The 16,293-nt window shown below is 52.0% G+C and overlaps 1 protein-coding gene across 1 annotated transcript in view; it reads right to left on the bottom strand.

The window, feature by feature from the left end:
• The window catches only part of Sez6 (seizure related 6 homolog), a 28,976-nt gene extending 15,975 nt beyond the window's left edge, over nt 1–13,001 (bottom strand). The window contains exons 1-4 of the mRNA XM_059270676.1: nt 12,943–13,001; nt 12,090–12,232; nt 7,415–8,083; nt 6,526–6,659 (exon numbers count right to left, since the gene is read on the bottom strand). Coding sequence (XP_059126659.1) covers nt 6,526–6,659; nt 7,415–8,083; nt 12,090–12,232; nt 12,943–13,001 — 1,005 coding nt within the window. The remainder of the gene's footprint in view (nt 1–6,525; nt 6,660–7,414; nt 8,084–12,089; nt 12,233–12,942) is intronic.
• Between the last annotated feature and the right edge of the window lie 3,292 nt (nt 13,002–16,293).

Below are 16,293 nucleotides of genomic sequence, written 5' to 3'. Positions count from 1 at the left end.
TGGGATTACAAGTGTGCATCACCATGCCTGGCTGAACTTTGTTACTCAAAATATGGCCCCTAGATCATCAGCGTCCACATCACATGGGGGTTTCTAAGGAAAAGAGAATCAGGGTTGGGAGTGCAGCTCAGCTGATAGGGCGCTTGCTTAGCAAACAAGAAGCCCTGGTACTGAGTGCTACATACACTGTGTGATGGTATATGCCTGTAATCCCAGCACACAGGAGGTGGACACAGGTGATTCATACCCTCTGGATATGAGCACAGGAATTACCGCCTCCCCTTTCCTCCCTCGAGAGGCAGGCAGGCCTTCCTCCGTTTCCCACACCAAGCCATCAATCCCTCTTCACCAGGCTTCCATCAGACCACCCTCTTCTCATCAACATACTTAAGTCTTGAATTCAAGCTCTTCATAGGCAAGTCTTAGCACAGAGGGGTGGAATGAAGGTATGCAGACCTCTGGAGGCCTCTGCTGTGTCCTTAGGAGCTGACAAGCATGACATGCTAAGCCCAGTCAGGTCCAAGGAGACAGGTGCTACCAGGCTCAGAGGGATTCCTCTGATGGTGGCTGAGAATAGGTGTTCCGGGGGACCGCTGGGGAGGGGAGCAGCTGCGAGGAGAGGAGAAGCTCCCGTCCCTGGCAGGGAGGAAATATCAGGTGGGGGTGGGGGTGTTGAAGAGAAGGTTCAAGTCAGGACGCTAGGGGCAAAAACACCTCCTGTATGCCGGGAGCTCCCCGCCCAGGCACATTTGGGTGGCGGCTGCCTGACCATCTGCTGGGGACATCCCTCAGGGAATCCCTAGCAGGCGGAGGCTGGATGAGGTCCCTTCAAACTTGGAGATTGTGTGATGCTAGAGTTGGGAAAACAAGCCTCACACACGTGGAATCTGTAATTATCGAGAGATGCCAGGCAGCATACAATTCCGCCTTAAGCGGCACCGAATGCAGGCAACAGGAATCCTCAAGGGGAGAGCAGAAGGGCTTGGCAGTTCCCAGATCCGCATGGTGCAGGTGGGTCTCAGAGCGCCTTGAAGAGCCGAGAGAGCTGGGTGTGGGAGGAAGCAGAGGTGTTGAAGTCAAGGAGGCCTTTTCTTCCTAGTTTCTCATAGATTAATACCTCCAGCTTGACTTCTAACTTCCTGTATCTTGTCCTGCTGGGACCAGAGAGTGGGTGCAGCAGCAGATGCCTCAACAGTGACCATTCATAGAGCATCTACAGTGTGTCGAGGGGGTAAAAGAGGCTCAGAGAGGCTAAGGAACTTTGAAAAGGGCACGCAGCTATTAAGAAACAGAGTCTTGCCTTGCTGGAGGCACAAGGCAGCTTCTTTCCCCTCCCAGTCTCCTGGGGCTATCACCTGCAGAAATAGACTACTAGACATCTTTATTCCCAGGCTCCAGGGCCCCAGGTTTAGCAGGGAGGTGGATTTTGGCTTGGCCTGCCCTGGCCTTTTCAAGATGTTGGGATTTGAGTTCCCATGAGCCATCCTTTCTCTGGCAATCTGTATAGCTTGGGAAATTGAGAGCTGAGACCTCGGCACCCCCTCTTTGGAGCCAGGAAAGAGATCTGGCTCCCAGCTAAGCCTGGGGATGAGGGCCGGGATGGGGCTCCCCGAGCAGCCCGGGGATAGCTGTGCGGCTGCCGCCTTGCTGAGCCTCTGGGTTCTGAGGACCCGCTTGCAGGCCTGTGGCAGAAGCTGGAATGTAATTCGTCACTTGTTGGAGGGCCAGGCTGACAGGGGCCAGACAGGGCTGGGTGTTGGACAAGGGGGGGAGATGAAGTCTTGATGTAATTTGCAGGCATCTGAGGAGTCGGGGAGGCAGATTGAAATGTCAGCTCTGCTCATGAGGGCTGTCTTCCCACACCCCATCCAGTGACAGGAGGGGCCCTGGGAGCCAGGCAGCCGGAGCCAGAAGCAGAGAGAGCTTGGAGGACAATTCCCATAGGACCCTGGCCTTTCCAGCAGCACTATCCTGCCTCTGGAAGACCAGGGAGACGCTCAAGGAGAAAACATAGTCATGTTGAGGGGGGACTGGTTCTTCCTGGATGAAAGGTAGGGAGGGCTCAGGTTGCCCTTCTGCAGCCCCAAGGTCATGTGTGTAGTCAGTAGTGTCTGATTGACATAGGCAGATTGCAGTGGTGTGACCCTCCTAGGCAAGTAAGATGATGCTACCATTTTTTTTTAGTGGACACCAGGGTGAGCCTGTGTGTCATCCCCCAGATTCTGGCCACTCCCACATCTAACAGAGGCCCCTGCTTGTAGCTACCAGGAAGCAAGGCCAAAGCCTGACGGACCACTGTGCAGCTGAGCTTAGGGACGAACGTCCTGAATCAGAGGGACTCAGTGGTAGGGACTGATCTAACTTAACCTTTTATGGAGGGAGAAACTGAGGCCCAGAGAAGGTCAGGGTCTTAGCCAGTCACTAAGAGCTGGGCTACAGAAGGCAGAACCAGACTCCAATCCCTTGAGATCTGGTACTTCTCTATAATACCTTTTATGTGTGTGTCGGGGAGGTGGGGTAGGGTCTGCTTGAGGGATGGGATGAAGGACCTAAATCCATGGAGCCAGACTTCCCAGGTTCTCTCACTGCCCTCAGATGGGCCTTCCCAGAGTCAGGAAACAAGAAATTGCCCAGAACGCCACCCCAACCCATCACACATTACTGATGCTCTCATCAGGGCCGGTCCTGACCTAGCTCAGCAGGGTAGGGTGTTCTGCCCATCAAACTGACAGCTGGCCTGAGGAAGCTGTGTGCCAATGGGGCCGTCTGGGCATGAGGGCAGGGACGGTGGGCAGCTGTGCCTGGGCTCCAGATGGCACAGAGAGCAGCCAAGCCAAGATGGAGGCTGGCAGCGGGAAGGCTCTTAGAATGCCAAATGTAGTGAGAGGCAGGCACCAAGTCTAGAATGGCCTATAGTGCTCATGGGAGACTGGCTACCCAGGGAGGGCGCAGGACCCATGTGGGTCGTAGGGTCCATGTCCTCTGACCTGAGGGGTTTCTTTGGATCTTTCAGGAAAGAGCCCAGCCCAGTGCCCAATGCTCAGCTGCAGCAAGTCAGACTCCTTGGACTATGGAGGATCTGACCTGGCCTCCTCCTGACTCAGACCCTCAGAGGACGTGGAGAGGTACAGCATCATGGAGAAAGGGCAGGCATGGAGTGGAACAGATTATGGAGGCTTGTGGTGGCCCAAATGGGAGAACTCAGCTTTCAGAGAACCTGGTATTCCCAGGCTGCACCTTAAACAAACAACAAAAGGCAGACCAGAGTTGGATTAAGTGCTGCCTCAGCCTGGAACCTGGCTAACCTGCCCAGGAGTGTGATTTGTGGGCACTTAGTGCAATCCTTTCCCTGGCTTCTCACATCTTCCTTCCCCATCTCCAACTCCCACACGGCCTGGTGATCCTGGTGAACTAGAGGTCCACACTGGGGTTCCCCATAGTTGAGTCCCATCCCTGGCCCTCATCTGCTGCCTACACAATGACACTGCTTTCTCAAAACATCCTGGAAAGCCTCCAGGGGCCAAGCCTGGCACATCTGCTTCTTCCCAGCCCAGGCAGTGGCTGCTGCCTGTCACCCTACAGGCTTCCAAATGGGTGTGTCTACCTCTAGAAAGCCCTTCCAGGTTGAGGGAGAAACCCAGACCCTGGAGTTCCGAAGCTCTTTTGTGTCCCAGTCCCACCTGCACTGAACATCCTATGGTGACCCTCCTTGAACGGGGACATCTGTGCCCTCAATGCTCAGCACAGAGACCAGGACTATGGTGCTCAAATTCTGATTGTGAAACAAACCTGTTAACCAAAGGCCATTAGTTAATCATTAACTGAATGATCTCGGGCAAATCCCTTTCCTTGCCTAGGCCTCAGTTTCCCCAGCTATGTAGTGGGTATATTGGTCTATATAGTATCGGTAACTCTACAGGTCTCAAGTGGCCTGTGTGGTGTGGCCAAGAGGACTAGGTCTGGGGGAGGCAGCCAGGAATAGTTCCGACCCTACATCCTGCTATTGCATCTTTTTCTCTTTCCCTAAAGTAGGTGGTGACCTGGCTGCGGTCACGCTGTGCCCCCGCCGCTGCCCCCTCCATCCCCCACCCCAACCTCAGATTCTGTCTCAGGCCACAGAGTCCTCAAGGACTCTGCTTCTGTGGGGATGAGATGGAGGGTGAGCCAGCACATGCCGTGTTTCCTGAGGGCCGCTGACGGCGGTCCAGGGCTGTGGCTTTCGTCTCAAGGTTACCTGGTAACCGCTTTTGCATCCTGATGAAAACGTGTGGCAGTGCCAGACCCAGGGCTGCCTGAGGGGTGGGCATCCAGGGTGGGGCTTGGGCTTGGGCTAGGGCCAGACTAGAGGCAGGCAGAGCCATCAGTACATCTTGCCCCATTATCTTCCCCCCCAGGTGGGGGGTGTGTGTCAAGAGCTGAACCCAGCCTGGCCTGAGATTTCAGGTGGGTGTCAGAGTTGAGGGACAGGTAGGGCCAGTCCAGGTTTGCAGTGGGGTATCCAGTCTGGTATTTGCCCCCTCCCATCTCCTTCCTCACACCTGCAGCTGGCACCTTCCACCCTGTGAGCCACAGCCGGTGCCACCTCTCATTTGGTGATGATTTTACATTAATTACCTTAATTAAGCGGTGCTGAGTGCTAATGGCTTGAGAGGGGGGTGGCTGTTTTTAATTGCCCTTCCAGTCAGCCCACAATGAGGGGCCTGGAGCTCGCTAGAGCAGGAATAAACAGCTGAAGCAAGAAGAGGGGAGGCCAGTGCAGGTAGGAGAGCCCCTGCCTCCCCTTCCTGCCTGGGAGACCTGAACTTGACTGCCCCAGAGAGGAGAGCTGGAGGTGGTGCCTGGAGACGTGCGCCCACTGGCTGCCTGCCCAGATCCAGGGCCCCCATGAGCTGGGACAGGTGGGAAGCAGGCCCAGAGTTGGTGAGTAGGGAGCACGGTGGTGCAATCCAGACTTCTGAGCTCCCTTCCTGTGGCTTCCTGGCTCCCTGCCTGCTTCCCTTAGATAGGTGAAATGCTTTCCTTTCCACTTTCCACAGTCTTTAAGACGCCAGTCAAATGTCTGTGTTTTTCCCTCTACACCATGTTGATCCCTTGTACTACAAAGTGGCCCTCTAGCATCTTACAGTCTAGCCAGGGAGGTAGACCGCTACACACAGAGCCACAGAGGAGAATGGCGAGGGCTAAGATGACAGCCCCAGACTCTGGGGATAACGTAAGAAGGCCCAGAGAACCTGATACTAGTGCTGGGTCCTGAATTTATCCAGGCAAAGGGACTGGCATGTGTAACTGGGGCTTGTGGGAGAAGACGCGGATGTCCGTTCGATCAGTTGCAAGCTGTTCAAAACAAAGAAGGAGCTGGCTGTGAGGTAAGAAGTAGCAGAGGCCGGGCGGTGGTGGCGCACGCCTTTAATCCCAGCACTCGGGAGGCAGAGCCAGGTGGATCTCTGTGAGTTCGAGGCCAGCCTGGGCTACAGAGCGAGATCCAGGAAAGGCTCCAAAGCTACACAGAGAAACCCTGTCTCGAAAAATCAAAAAAAAAAAAAAAAGGAAAAAAAAAAAGAAGTAGCAGAGGTGGGCCCAGGGCTGCCCAGATTCAAGGCCCTCGGGGCAAGGTGGGAGAGAAAAGTGCTAGACTCTCACTTGAGAAAAGTGACTGCCGTGTGGGTAAGGGAGGCTGACAGGGAACGTGTGAGGCGGCCACCAAACCACCAGGAAGGATAACTGGGGGGCCATACAGTGTCGGGGTGACGGGGGAAGAGAAGCAGGGGAGGATGAGTTTTTCAAGGTAGTTGTGGTGACAGAATATGGGGGTGAGTTTGGTTAGACTAAGAGAAAAAGACCAGGGGGACCCCATGTTGCTCATGAGACAAAATCCACATTGTACCATGGTGGCCCTATTCCAGGTATCTGGCCTGGATATAATGGGATAAAAAGCAGGTTTGGGGCAACAAAAGGAATATCTAGCTTTGTGGGGGCCGAAAAGTCTCTAGAACATCGGTGAGGATGTTCAGGCTCAGGTCTGGGGCTTCAAGGACCCTCTGAATCCAAAGGAAAGGATGAGCTACTCAGGAGACTAGCGACAGATTTGACTATGGTGCAGCCACGGCAGTCTCCCCACATCTGCATCCCAGGACACATCCGTGGAAGGAATGAAGAGAGAAACAGGGGCATGGATGAGGTGCCACAGCTTCTTCACAGGTGGTCCTGTGTTGTCTCCGTTCCCATGTGGTTTCAGATGCAGAACTCACATTCACCCGGTCCCCTGTCCACCCAAGGCTGAGCTCCTCATCCAGGCTCTGCTAAGGCATTCATTGAGCCCGAGGAAGAGGCTAAGCACACTTGCTTTTGCTAGGAGCCCTTCCAGGCATGGCGACTGGTGCACGAGACAGAATCCAGCCACATCTATTCCTCAAGCCCTAGGCATCCCCCACTCAACTAGTACCCTAAGTATTTCTACCGCTCCCCATAGAAGGCCCCTTTCTGGGGGGAGGGTGGCTTTGCTCTTGATGGATCCAGATCACTCACCTTGATCTCTACTCCATAGCCAGGATAGACAGAGATGTAGTAGAAACAGTCCAGGCCAACATCAGAGGGTGAGCTGGGGACTGTGGGGGAGTCCAGAGAGCCCTCTGGGCCTGAGAAATTCCAGCTACAAGGGCCTGGGAAACAGGAGGAAACAGGAGGCTAAGACCAGCTCAGGTGGGATAGATTCAGCTATAGCTTGTGTGTGAGTGTGTGTGTGTGTGTGTGTGTGTGTGTGTGTGTTGAAGCCCACTTCTAGGAATGTCTATTCCCTTGTTGAAAGAATGGAAGGAACCACCTTACACTGAGTGACTACCATGCAGCCCTATTCATTTCTCACAATGGTCCCGTGAGGTAGGCTTTCACTTACTTATTACTATTATTACTATTATTATTTGTATGTGTGTGAGTGTGTGAGTATGTGAGTGTGTGTGTGTGTGTGTGTATGAGTGTTTCTCCTGCATGGATGGATGTGTGTGTACCACATGTGTGCCTGGTGCCCACTGAGGCCTGAAGAGGCCATCAGATTCCCTGGAACTAGACTTACAGATGATTGTTAGTGTCCATGTTGGTGCTAGGAACCCAGGATCTCTGCAAGAGCAGCAAGTGCTCTTAGCTGCTAAGCCATCTTTCCAACCCCAGGCTTTTTAACCGTCACTTTACATATGAGACTCAGAGAGGCTGAGTAAAACCTCTAGGGCCATGTTAGATTTGGAGAATCAGAACTTGAACCTGGGATTATATGGTTCCAATCCACAGGCTTTATATAAGATGACCCTTGGTGCAAAGGGTAGGGTAGGTTGGTGCAGTGTCAGAAACAAAGGCATTTAGGGATCATGGTATGCTCCCCCCACCCTCACTTTTAGCTCTGCCAGCCAGCAGGTAAGCTGACCTGGTGGCTGGACTGTGGTGATGGTAGTAGTAATGATGGTGGTGGTGGTGGTGGTCTCTTCGTCATCCCCGGAAGCTGGGGAGGTGGCAACGGTCCCCTCGATACCAAGCCCTGTGGTCTGAGACATGACCTCTGGAACCCAAGGTCTGCCCATGTCTCCAGGACCCTCCTGGGTTGGAGTCCATGTTCGGCTGGTGGGTGTCGTACTCGGTCTGTCCTCTGAGTGCAAAGTGGGCACTGCCATACTAGGCCCTGGAGGTAGAGGAGATGTGATATGAAGCTCAGGGGGCTCTGACTCTAGGTTCCAAGGCTTCTCCCTGGAGTGGGGCTGGGTGGGTGCTGCAGCCACAGCTGGAGTTGGACTGGTAAAAACCGGGCGGCTGTCCTGGTTGGCCAGGCGGGGAAGGGGGCTTGGAGTGAAGGGTGTAGGTGAATCAGGCTGGAAGGGCAGTGCCGGCCTCAGGGCTTCCTCACTCCTTTCTAGCCCCTCTTGAAGGAATTCCTCCAGAAGTGGATGGTGGTTGAGCAGCTTGAGGGTGGGAGCCGTGGTGACAAAGTGGACGCCCCGGTCTGGCTGCTCAGGTGTTGGGGCTGCGGTCAGCTCCCCATCCATCTCCTTGATGCCTGTGGCTTGACCTTCCCCTGTGATTGGAGTCTCTGAGGAGAGTCCTGAAATAATAATAACGAACGATCAGAGGTTCTCCTGCTACGCCACAGTGAACAGCATCCCACCCAGCACAGGCAGGAGGAGATCCATCTTGCTTTTGACAGAGAGCCTTGGAGAGTGTGCTCATTGTTGAGAATCATGGAGCTATAAAATTTTAGAGCTGGAAGCGAGGTGATATCACATACTTCAAAGATGGCACATGAGCTATCCTTTCTCCTCCAGCAACCAAGACAGACATTACAAATCGATCATTGCACTATTTCCTGCTGTTTCCAGATTCAGCTTCAGAATCCTTTTCAACACAGAATGCTAAGAAGCCATGACATGCCAAATATATATTTGCCATTCCTAATGTACCTCAAAGGCCTTATTTTACTAATGAGGAGATGGGTCATGAAAAGCAAGCACTAGGGCTGGGGCTGTAGCTCAGCTGGAAGGATGCTTGCCTAACAAGCATAAAGTGCTGGGTTCGATCCCAGCTCTGTATAAACCAAGTGTGACAGCTTACACCTGCAATCCCAGCAGGACAATCAGAAATTCAAGGTCAGCTTCAAATTACATAATGAGTTTGAGACCAGCCTGGGATACAGGAGACTGTCTTTTTGGTTTGGTTTGTTTGGTAAAGGACAGAGTTTCTCTATGTAGCCCTGGCTGTCCTAGAACTTTGTAGACCAGGCTGGCTTTGAACTCACAGAGATATACCTGCCTCGGCCTCTTGAGTGCTAGGGTTAAAGCACTGGCTCAGAGATGGGCAGGGGTGGCCCACACCTTTGATCCTAGCACTCAGGAAGCAGAGACAGGAGGATCTCTGTGGGTTCGAGGCCAGTTTGAGGTCAGCCTAGTCTACAGAGCAAGTTCCTGGAAAGCCAGGGTGGTTACTCAGAAAAGCCCTATCTTAGGGGAAAAAAAAAAAAAGTAAGAAATAAAGAAAAGCAGATGTAGTGGCACCTTTGGTTTGAGCATGCAGGGGACAAAGGGTTCTAGGCAAGCCTGGTCTATATAATGAGTAGGATAGCCAGGGCTACATAGAGAGACTCTTTCTCAAGAGAAAAAGAAAGAAAGAAAATAAGAAGGAAATGCCTCTCTTAGAGTCATATAACCTGCAGTGGGAAGGACAAAGATTTTAACAAGAGTGATGTCCCTCACAATAGTGACTTTTCTGGCTGAAATTACAAGACATTCAAATTCATGTCCTGTTCCCAGTGAAACTGCTGGTCATTAGTTTCAGGAAACGTATCACATATTTGGAATTTTATTTTAGATCTTCTCAGGCTTGGCTTCTTTGTTTGGTCCCCATGAAATTCCAGTTCTCTAACTTCTCAGGAAATGATTTCACTCCTCCCCTTTCCTGTGATGATGATGTTATTATTAATTAGTATTATTATTAAACAGGGTTTCTCAATGTAGCTCTGGCTGTCCTGGAACTCATTCTGTAGACCAGGCTGGCCTCTTACTCAGAGGGATCCACCTGCCTCTGCCTCCCGAGTGCTGGGATTAAAGGCGTGCGCCACCACCGCCCGGCTCCTTTCCTGATTTTTATCGTCCTTCTAGAGCAGTAGTGTTGTTAGAATGGGGAGGCTCAAGTTCTGGAATAGCTAGGACTTCAGAGCTCAGGTCCATTTCTTTGGGGCTGTGTGGTCTGGGTAAGGCACCTACGTCCTTTAAACCTTGGTTTTCTTATCTGTAAAGTGGAGCTTCATTTTTAGGATTTTAGGATTGGTTGAGAAAATGCTGTTTCCCACTTGATATGAATCATTGAATTCTCCCTTTCTTTTATTTTGAGACGCAATCTCACTCCATAGACTGGCCTGAAACTCATAATCCTCTAACAGCTGAGCGCTGGGATAACAGGCATGCACCCACGCATTATCATGCCCACTTCTTTTATCTTTCTTAGGATACTAGGCAGTATCTTAAACAGAGGTAGAATGGGATGCCACCCCTCCATTCATGGCATACGTCCCTGATCAATTTTGATAATTTCTTGCTAAGACCACGTGAGACTTCAGACTCCTTCTCAACAGTGATCCAGGCAGCCATTAGCAACCAATCAGGGCTACAGAAAATGAAACTTATTTCCGATCCCTGGTCAGTAGTATAGACTGCTCTGCTATTGATTATGTTGACTCATCACTGAAGAGATGACGCACGTTCTACTTGTGGGCCCGACGGACTCTCTAGATCCTTAACTGCCAAGAAAAGGTCAGTGGATGCTGGTTCCACATTCAGTTCATACAGAATTTTGTCAGCTCTGAGAAGTCGGGGGGAGGGGACAGGGAGGGGGTGCGGGAGTGGTATTTCCAATGTCTACAGCTCTCAAAATGGCTGCTTGGAGGACCTGGAAAGGACGTATAATTGGGGTGAGATAGCAGAGTTTGCAAGGAGGTCGGTTCCTCTCCACGTCTGCTGGTGGGGCTGTCATTCCAAAGGCTCACACCCACCCCATGGATTGGCAGGCACGAAGAGGTGGCAGATGGGCTACATTCTGTTCAGGAGACCATTGTAGCTCTGATGTGTCAGACAAACGGGAGGAGCGAGAAAATTGGGGTGGGAAAGGCAGGTTTTAGTTTGGAGGGTTCTCCATTCTTCTGGGTCACGGGGCCCAGGCTGTCCAAAGCTTTGAGAAACCTGGACCAACTGCTACATCCTACAATGCCCACTAAAGTAGCCCATCTGTGCCCTGGCATTTGTGCCAAGCACCGATATCACAGTGTCCAAACTAGATACCCAGCCAGGCTCATATCCCCCAGAGCAGATGGTCCGACAGTGCTGGGTGTCTTTCATCTGAATCAGTGATGTGGAGGGGAGGGATTGAGGTAGTGTCTGTGACATGCCAGGACAAGGCTACTTTCTTTTTCCACCCCCCAGATGTCATTCTGTCTTTGCCAGGTAAGCAGTGACTATTCTTAGCGTGACACACAGGCTGGAACCCCTGGAACTCTCTATTTGTTCCAGGTCTGTTTTCCAGGGGTGCCTATCAGGAAGCATTGTCCTACGGCTCTCGGGGTGGGCACCTGTGGGCACCTTGGAAGAGCGAGAGAGCACACAGACAGCCTCTGCCTCAGGAAGTGACCATAGCTGGCACAGCTCTCCTGCCAGCAGTCAGGTGGGTGCTGGGCAATGGAGTGGAGCTAATGGGCACCTCCCGTCACTGTCGACTGAGCTGATTGTGTTATCTAGGGGGACCGAAGCACTTGGTTAAATGAGATCGAGATAGCATATCAAACGAGCAAATTGATTCCCAAATCGGCTGCCACTTGTTCCCTGCGGGAGCCACCCACTGTCAGCGAGGGGAAGATAATCTCTGGGAGATAAGCTGTTTCTGCAGGAGGTATCTCCTAGATACCCTAGTTGACTGTTGAAGGCCTGAGGGTCGGTGACATGTCCCTGGGGTCCCACGGGTTGTGGTGTGGAAGTCATGGGCTTCTCTTTGCCTGGCTGAATTCAATGTTCAGGAGCTGACTTAAGGGCAAAGTGTGATACAAGGACCAGCAGAAGCAGGTGCTAAGGGTCCAGACTGCTAAATCAGTCCCCTCCAAGACCTTGTATTATTATTTACTATTACTATTGTTATTAAATTTTGCTATATAGCCCAAGGTGGCTTTAAGCTTTCAATCCTCCTGCCTTAGTCTTCCAAGGGCTAGGGCTTTCGGTTTTTGTTTTTGTTGTTCTGGGTTGTTTTTTTGTTTGTTTGTTTTTTGTTTATTTTTTTTCAAGACAGGGTCTCATGTAGCTCAGGCTGAACTTGAACTTGCTACATAGTCAAAGGTGGCGTTTGGCTCATGGATCCTCTTGTCTCTCTACCTGTCAAGTGCCAGGATTATAGGCAAGTGCCAACATCCCCAGCAAGCTTGCATTACTTAATTGACACAGCCACTCGGTGACAGAGGAATCTTCCTCATGTGTCACTTAGACTTGCCCAGTGCTGGAGCTGAGTCAATCTGGGACCATCACCTCACTATTGATTGTGTGGGCTCATTTAGCCACGTCACTGAAGAGATGACGCACGTTCTACTTGGGGCCCACTGGACTCTAGATCCTTCACTGCCAAGAAAAGGTCAGCGGATGCTGGTTCCACTTTCAGTTCATACAGAATTTTGTCAGCTCCGAGGAGGCTAGGAGAATAGTCCTGGTCTCTGTTTTCAAAATGGCTGTGCGAGAATCAGAAAGGGAGAGTCACAGGGATGGTCCCCAGTCATTCCAGATCATGGTGACTTGTGGCAGGGATGAATGAAGCTACCAGCAGTGAACACTCTAGCCATCTGAAGAAGCCACAGAGCGGACAGAGAGGAAGGGATCCATCCAAGGTCTCTGCAGGTTGGAATTGACCCTGGTTCTTGGGAAGGTGTCTCAGCTGCAACCGAGAGAGTCCCCATCCATTCCCAAAGCTCACCTGAGCCTGGAACCCAATGTGGCTCAACAGTGCTAGAATACAAGCACACAGACCTGGTTCCCAGTGTCAGCTCTGCTGCTTAGAAGTCACTTCAAAGTCATCTTGGCCTGCAGGCAGACTTTCCTGCACCTTTAAACTCAGCACTTGGGAGGCAAGAGACAAGGCAGATCTCTCGTAGTTTGAGGCCAGCCTGGTCTACATAGAAGAAGAAGAAGAGGAGGACGAGGAGGAAAAGGAAAGAAAGAAGAGGAAAGGTTGGTCTCCTCTGGATGCTCTAGATAGCAATGTCCTGGGGCCTGAGACAAGGAAGCAAGGAGGCAGGTTCACTAGGACAGGAAGGATTTAGCTGAAGGAGAGGTCTCTCTTTGGGGAACTCTCATATCTGTTGGGTGACAATGTGTATGACCGTGGGGCATGCCATCCACAAAATAAGGATAGTTGGGCATCAGCCACGAAGAGGGCGGTTACCTCAAGGCCTTGCTCATCCCTGGGGACAAAGCTGGGGGTACAACCAGATAAACTTCCATGATCCACACCTGCTCAGTTCACCTGGTACCTGGACACAGGGAAGATCCCCCACTCCCCTCAGAACTCCATGGACTTGGGGCTGCCCCTCTATAATAGTCTGGGTCTGGGAAACACCCTCCTTGGGCTTGGGCAGTCCCCTACAGCATCCCAGCAACCCCCAGCCCTGGGCGCTGCAGCCTGGGCCCTCCCCCCGCATTAGCTCTTAAGCTATGCAAATAGACATCGGAGGGAGCCCTGTTTAAAGTATTTAGACGAAATGAAAAAAGGCTTTCATCGGCACTAATGAGCCATTCAGGATGCCTCCCCAGAGGATTCTCTCCCGCTCCGCCTCCCGGCCCCTGTGCCTCCCCCCCACTGTGGCCCCTCTTAGGAGTAGAAATCCCACCCCTTAGGCCTAGCCTAGTGGATCTCTGTCCTGTTTTCCCCTGCAGAGCCCAAAGGTGCAGGGGTACAGATGAGGGCTGTGTGTTCCACACCTGGCAGGTCTGGATCAGGAGGGAAAACTGGAGACCTTTCTACCTTCTGCTAGGTAAGTCTTGAGGTCTATTTTACAGATGACCACAAGGCTGGTGGGCAGTGAAGCTGGAGGCCTTATACAGTGTCTCTTCCGGGAGGACTTGTGTGCAGCCTCAGGACTTGGCCCCTCAGTCCCATCACATCTATGGATCTTTCTGGACCACACAGCAGGAGTGGGCTCTAACTTCAAAGCTGTGTCTCACCAGCGTGTGAACTGTCTCCCCATCTGTGAAGGGAAGACCTGAGTTCTGGTAGGAGAACTCTCCTGACAGACACAGCTTCCACCCGCCAGCCCCAGCTCCAGCTTCTACAAGCGTGGGGTTGTCTATCACTTCAAAGCCCAGTGCAGGGCAGGCCCCAGCTGTGACCAGGGCTCATGTCTCAGAGACAGAAGGCCTAAGAGGCTTATATGTCCAGTGTGGAGAGAAGCCCTATGGTTCTGGGATGGGTTCAGATGAATTCTCCCACCACAGGGTAGAACCAATTCTCAGCTTGGAAGAGGAAGTATGACAACATGGGGGGCCAGGAGAGCCTGGGGGATGCAGTGGGTAGGGAGTCCACTCCTCTGAGTTCTAAAGGTTAAGCTGGCCCAGCATTGGAAGAATGAGAATTTAATGGGATCCATTTATTATCCCATAAAAATTAATGAGTTTATTCTGGAGGGTTCCTGGCCCCTTTCAAGTTTTAATAGGGGATTAGTGAGGGCCTGGCCCTGCAGACCCCTATTATCCCAGAGCCTGAGGGAGGGAAGGGGGCTGTGTGTGTCAGAGTGCCAGGGTGTCCCTAGGTCTGAGTCTGATCACCACACTGACAGAGTAGTGGCTCAGCTCTGTCTCTGTACTGAGGTACCAGGTAGAAGTTGGCAGGGCCACAGGGCCCTGAAGTCCATCCAGTTCTAGAAACTTCTGATTCCATACTCATGTAACCATACTACCCCATAGTATCCAGCCTTTGAATAGGTTCAATGCTGTGTGTCTGCTTATACTGACAGGAAAGACAATATAAGCCTTATACTACATATGGGGAAACTGAGACAAGGAGCTGAGATGTGGGTTTCCAAGGTTATCTAAAAGCTATTCAAGAGCTAGAATGGACACACTTCCTGCTGTGGTCTAAGGCCAACAGCTGGGACTGGTAACAGCTGTCATCCCCTGCCTTCCTCAGTGCTTGCTGTATGAGGACTGTGTTCTCAGCACCCTCTACCTCCTCAGTCTAGGGAAGTTTGTGTCATTATCCCAAGAGATAGACATTCTGGGGGCCCAGAGTGGTTAAGTAATTCATTCATGATCACACAGAGACCTAGGATTAGAACCCACAGCCTAGCTCTGTTGGCTGCTCTCACGGGGCCTCCTTTCTCCCCTCATATCTGGGGGCTGTTATACTAGGGCATCTATGTGGGAATCCTGCAGCTTGTGGTGATGGGGAGGCTTGGTGGTGTCCTGGAGGGGAAGTATTTTAAGGTGAGAAGAGATTTTCGTTGTCAGAACAGGTACCTTCCACAATACCCCATTTGCTCATCCCAACCATCCTCTTGCCATGCTTTCTCTACCCCTTTGTCTCTTCACAACCTCCCCATCCTTCTGGGTCCAATTCCTGTCTCCCCTCTGGATGGCCATCCCTGCCTGCCTGTCCTCTGATCTCCTGGGATACTTCCTGATGGGTCTCGATCACATGATTAGTTTGCAATGTGGCAAGGATACGGCACCAGGCATCTCTCTTTCCACATAACTCTGCCCACAAGTGTTGGCCCCTGGTGCTGGGCTTGGTGAAGGGTGGTCTCAGAGCACAGTTCCTGAGCCTGGGTCTGCTTGTCTACACAATCAAGAACCATCCTGCTCCCCAAAGCCTGGCTCTTGACCAGCATGGGTGGGCAGTGGTGGGTCCAGCAGGGAGAAGCTGGGTAGCTGCCTTTGACAATCGGTGGGGAGTGTCTGCTAGCAGGAGCCAGCAGGTCCCCCATCCACATCTGTCTGCTTTCCCTATGACTAACTTTCCCATCACACTTTGTCACAGTCCTCTTTCCTGCTCAGCCCCTGCTGATCCAATGAAGCCCAGACTTCAAATGTGAGCAAGGATGCCTCCTTTCAGTTAGATGCTGGGTGGAGAAGTGGCTGGTTTCCAGAACTTGAGTTCTTGTCACCTCTGTGAGCATCTCACCCGTCCTTCGTTTGCCCAGGAGGAAGCAGTACAGAAGGTCTTCCACAGCAGACCAGGGGTAGGGCCAGATTTAGTGTTGTGGCTAGGAAGGCACCTGTCCCAGCTGCTCCAAAGATGGAACCCTCCAGTATCCACCATCCCTGGTCATACCTCCAGGGACAGAGCACTCATTGCCTCCTAAGTGGCTAGGAATAGCTACCACCCCAGCATGCTTTAATATCTTTAGGTTGGAGTCTTATTGCCAGGTGGAGGGAGGAGGGGTGGGGACAGTGGTACAAACCAGGGGTCAGGCCACCTCCCCAGGCCTGGTGCTGCTCTCCAAACCACTTCCCCAGTCTAAGCCTCCATACCCCATCGATAAAATGGAGAAGGGTGTAGGGGTGCTGTCTGCTCTCACATACCAGAACACCACGAACCATGAAGGGCTTAGTGTGTGGAACTATTGCAAGGTACTGTTTAATCCCTCATGTACCGAATGCCCAGTGACATCCCAAGTGTTTCACCAGAGTCAGCTCACTGAGCTTCACATAGTTCTATCAGAGAGGAACTGTCACCCCACTGTACAGTTGACGGAATAGACCAGAGAAGCACAGCTCCCTCCCAGTTTTAGAGTTTGAA

The sequence above is a fragment of the Peromyscus eremicus genome, chromosome 8a (assembly GCF_949786415.1).
Source record: "Peromyscus eremicus chromosome 8a, PerEre_H2_v1, whole genome shotgun sequence".
Classification (NCBI taxonomy): domain Eukaryota; kingdom Metazoa; phylum Chordata; class Mammalia; order Rodentia; family Cricetidae; genus Peromyscus; species Peromyscus eremicus.
Note: the sequence above shows the minus strand (reverse complement) of the source record. Positions and strands in the feature narration are given on the sequence as shown.